The sequence below is a fragment of the Otolemur garnettii genome, unplaced genomic scaffold (assembly GCF_000181295.1).
Source record: "Otolemur garnettii isolate 467f Iridium unplaced genomic scaffold, OtoGar3 scaffold00014, whole genome shotgun sequence".
NCBI lineage: Eukaryota > Metazoa > Chordata > Mammalia > Primates > Galagidae > Otolemur > Otolemur garnettii.
In genome coordinates, this window is record NW_003852409.1 from 28,171,544 (window position 1) to 28,176,123 (window position 4,580).

Genomic DNA, 4,580 nt, shown 5'->3' on the forward strand with positions numbered 1-4,580 from the left:
CTTGAGCCACAGACGCTGAGCCTAAGATGAATATTTTTACAGTTAATAGCCATAAAATCTTTTAGAATAACATGATACTGATGTTCTTTTACAAAAATGAAGTTCACTTCTGGAAGGATTAGGTTTCAAAGGGAAAACAGTTTTTTTCCCTTTTTTTAAAATGTCAAACTTATTTTTTTGGATACTGTTTTATGAATTCTAAAAGAGTCCTACATATAGTCTTATAACAACCATATTTATTTATTTATTTGAGGCATAGTTACACTTTGCTGCCCTTGGTAGACTGCTGTGACGTCATAACTCACAGCAACCTCAAACTCTTGGGCTCAAGCAATTCTCTCGCCTCAGCTGCCCAAGCAGCTGGGATTACAGGTGCCTGCCACAACGCCCGGCTGTTTTTTAGAGATGAGATCTCCCTCTGACTCACGCTGGTCTCTAACCCGTGACCTCAGGGAATCCACCCATCTCGGCCTCCCAAGTGCTAGGATTACAGGCATGAGCCACTGTACCTGGCCTTTTATTTTCTTTTTAATCGTGGAAAATTTCAGACAGACGCAACTGAGAATGGTATCGTGAACCCAGTATATATCTCTCAGCTTCAACGGTTAGACACATACGGCCAGTTTTGTTTCACCAAGTCTCCTACCCACTACTTTCGTCTCCCCCACCTCATTATGTTTAGATAGTTCTCAATATTATTTTATTTGTAATTATTTCATGATATATCATGATAAAAGACAATTTTTACTGGTAATTTTTTCCAATATTTTTTTATAGACTGAAGTAGAATTTTTTATTAGGTTTAAACAAAAGTAGTAGAGCATTCTGAACTTGAGTATTATTAACATAGGCCTATAATAATATTTAATACTTTGTATTTTTAAGTATGCAAATAGATTTCTTAAATGGTTTCACATTACTTCATTCCAGATGCCAAAGTAGTGTTGTTGTTGGCAGTAAGTTGTATTTAAGCAGTAAACGGTACTTGCACTTGAATGAGTGCTATGAAGGAGATACATGTTTCCCTACAAATATGTTTAATTGCTCTGACGATGTGGCCAATATGCTGGGAGAAAACAAATCTGGCCAATTTAACTTTCTGTGTTTAAATCTCTGTGAGTGTTTTTAATCCCTGTAGGACTAAATTATAGAAAGATATTAAGGACATCTGTAACATTGCTAATGAATGAAAGGTAGTTGGACTGATTTGACCTAATTGTGTGTGTTTTCTTCATGGAGAGTCAAATATGGACAGGAGGAAACTGATAAAAAGGATTTTGTGCCATTGTGAACTTTGTGTTTTTAGTCATGTTTATTAAAATTATTCTTCTCTTTGCTGTTTTCTGTTGGATGGGGAGATTTTGTTAGCTTAGTGTTTGGCTTTCCTCCACTGTCACTGTACTTTCCATCAGGATCTTTGTTAACCTTTTGCTCCCCACTGGTTATACAGGTGCAGCAGCAGAGAACATGTTAGGCAGTTTGCTGTGCCTCCCAGGTTCAGGATCAGTGCTTCTAGAGCCCTGCACGGGTTCTACAATATCAGAAACAACAAGTGAGGCTTGGAGTGTAGAGGTGTTGCCAAGTGACTCAGGTTGGTATGCTGTCATTGTTTGCTTTTTTATTTACACAGAAGTTTTAAGTGTAAGGTATCCTAATTTCTATATTATGTATGTTTTGTCAAATATACATTTCACAAGTTTGAGGTAATCACAGTGCTAAGAATTCCAAATGGAAAAATAATTTAGGACATATTCAGTCCATTAAGAAGAAATTCAGTTTTGGGTAGCATAGGTTAAGATGACAGGTGCTTTCCAACTCTGTTCAGTTATTTATTTGTAACTTACCAGAGTTGCATGTGGGTCCTTGGTTTCAGTATCTTCTACTAACTCATCACAGGATAAGAGTAGCAACACATCTCAGACCCTGTGGTTGACTACTTGGTCAGTTTATATAGATTTATCAGAAGGAAGAACTTCACCCTTTAAAAGATGTTTAGTTATGTTGTGAAATACATTGAATTTGAGACTTTACAGTCCTGAGGATTCTTTTGTGTAGGATTATTATATGTATTATTATAAATGTATATAAAGTACTTTGTATGTCTCTTTTTTTCCTTATTATGAAGACACATCTTTGCCTTTAAATGTCAACTACCAGAATACAAATATAAATAACTGTGTATCTGTATTACATTCTGATTTATTTGGCTCAAGACAAATTAAGTCATCCTGATATGTATTTTATCTTCTTCAAGCATTCAGACATGGTAGCCTAGAGAAAAGCTATTTTGTACTATTGTGTCAAGTTTACATGTTAAATCAACAGCATACTCTGTGAGATTAGTGATGTAGAAACGATATTCTTCTGTGCACAGTGAACTGGCCTCTACTGAGATGAAAATTACAATCTTGACTTCTTGATCTAACTACCTTTACTAACTGGCCCAGACTTAGAAATCTGTTCACTCTGTTTTAATTTATGGTCCTGGGTCACAAAAACTAAAATTCTGGTAGGCTAACAGAATCACTAATGTAATAGCTTTTGTCTTCCATTCAGAGGCCCCAGACCTAAAGCAGGAGGAACGTCTGCAAGAATTGGAGAGCTGTTCTGGCCTGGGTAGCACATCTGATGACACAGATGTCAGGGAGGTCAGTTCCCGCCCCAGCACGCCAGGCCTCAGTGTTGTGTCGGGTATGTCTGTCTTGTTTTAAGGAATAGGAATTTGAAAGTATTCCTCCCATCCACCTTCATTTATGGAGTTGATACAGAGATAGATTTTATTTAAGAGCTGAGTGATTTTCAGAAAATAAAACTATTTCTGTCATACTTTAAATCTTTGAAAACTTCATGTATGGCTTTATGGAGCTTGTTGAAATAATAGGCAAACAGTCCCTCTATAGTTCTTTCTATTTTTAGTAGTCTCTGCTACTTTATTTTTAGATACCACATATAATTCTGACTATATTATATAAAGCAAAGTAAGTCTGTTTAAGCAATAGTATGATAAAGTATATAATACTAAATAACTCACATGTGTAGAACTGGGACACAACATGTTAATGTTTTCCAAATTTCATATACTTTCTGTGTGGTTATTTTGTTCTTCTTGCTGTTTAATTTTTACTATTTTCTTTAAGGTATAAGTGCAACCTCTGAGGATATTCCTAATAAGATCGAAGACCTGAGATCTGAATGCAGCTCTGATTTTGGGGGTAAAGATTCTGTCACTAGTCCTGACATGGATGAAATAACTCATGGTAAGAAAGAGAATTGAGAATGACATAAAAATAATCATGTTCATAGTTGAAAGTGGCACTTGTACACATTGCTTTTGATTATATCACTTGGTGTAGCACTTTGGGGCATAATTTGTCAATACGCATTTAAAGCCTTACATTGTTCACATTCTAAATTTACTTAGTTTAACTTCTGGAAATTAGTCATAAAAAATAATTCCATGTATAGAGAAAGTCTTATGCATAAAGATGTTCTTTATTACATTTATATTGGCAGAAAATTAGAAACAACTTAAAATTGAAAACTGAAATGGCTAAGCAAATTTTGATGTATACGTTTATTAGAATTTATGTAGCTGTTAAATGCTTTAAAATATGCAGTAACTTGTACAAATATCTAGAACATACTGTTACATGGAAAATTTATTATTGTTATTTTTTTGGGGATAGTCTCACTATGTCACCCTTGGTAGAGTGGTATGGTGTCACAGCTCACAGCAACCTAAACTCTTGGGCTCAAGTGATTCTTTTGCCTCAGCCTCCCTACTAGCTGGGACTATAGCTGCCTGCCATAACACCTGGCTGTTTTTTTCTTGGTTTTTTTTTTTTTTTTTTTTTGATTAGCAGGCCCTGGCTGGGTTCAAACCAACCAGCCCTGTTGCATGTGGCTGGCAACCTAACCGCTGAGCTATAGGCACTAGAAAACTTATTTTATATGTAAGATAAAATATTTAAAAATCTATGCATGAAGAAAGAACTGCAAAGAAATACCAAGATGCCAGCAGTGGTTTTGTATTTTGAGCAGTACATTTTGAGGTGTCTTTTTGGTTTTTTAGGGAGAGAATAGTCTCTGTTGTCCTGGCTAGAGTGCAGTGGCATTATCTTAGCTCACTGTAGCCTCAAACTCCTGGGTGTAAGCGATCCTCCTACTTCAGCCTCCTAGGTAGCTAAGAATATAGGTACCCTCTATAATACCCAGTTAATTTTTCTATTTTTAGTAGAGACAGGGTCTCGATTTTGCTCAAGCTGGTCTTAAACTTCTGGGTTCAAATATTCCTCCTTGCCTTGGCCTTCCAGAGTTCTAGAATTACAGGCGTGAGCCACTGAGCCCACCCATCTTTTCTTTCTTTTAATTTGTTTTTTGTTCTAGATCAGAGTTTGTTAACCTCAACGCTTTTGACATTTTGAGGTGGGCAGTTCTTTGTTGTGGGAGCCTGTCCTGTGTATTATAGAATGTTTAGTCGTATCCAGTAGCATATACTCATCTGTTGGGCTTATGACAACCAAAAATGCTCCAGACATTGCCAGATAATCCCTTGAGGGGGCCAAAGAGCTGCCAACTAA

General features: G+C 36.3%; 1 protein-coding gene across 1 annotated transcript in view; it reads left to right on the forward strand.

Moving 5' to 3' along the window:
• The window catches only part of GAPVD1 (GTPase activating protein and VPS9 domains 1), a 66,956-nt gene that overhangs the window by 27,268 nt on the left and 35,108 nt on the right, over positions 1 to 4,580 (forward strand). Inside the window, exons 9-11 of the mRNA XM_023510573.1 lie at positions 1,451 to 1,591; positions 2,557 to 2,691; positions 3,138 to 3,257. Coding sequence (XP_023366341.1) covers positions 1,451 to 1,591; positions 2,557 to 2,691; positions 3,138 to 3,257 — 396 coding nt within the window. The remainder of the gene's footprint in view (positions 1 to 1,450; positions 1,592 to 2,556; positions 2,692 to 3,137; positions 3,258 to 4,580) is intronic.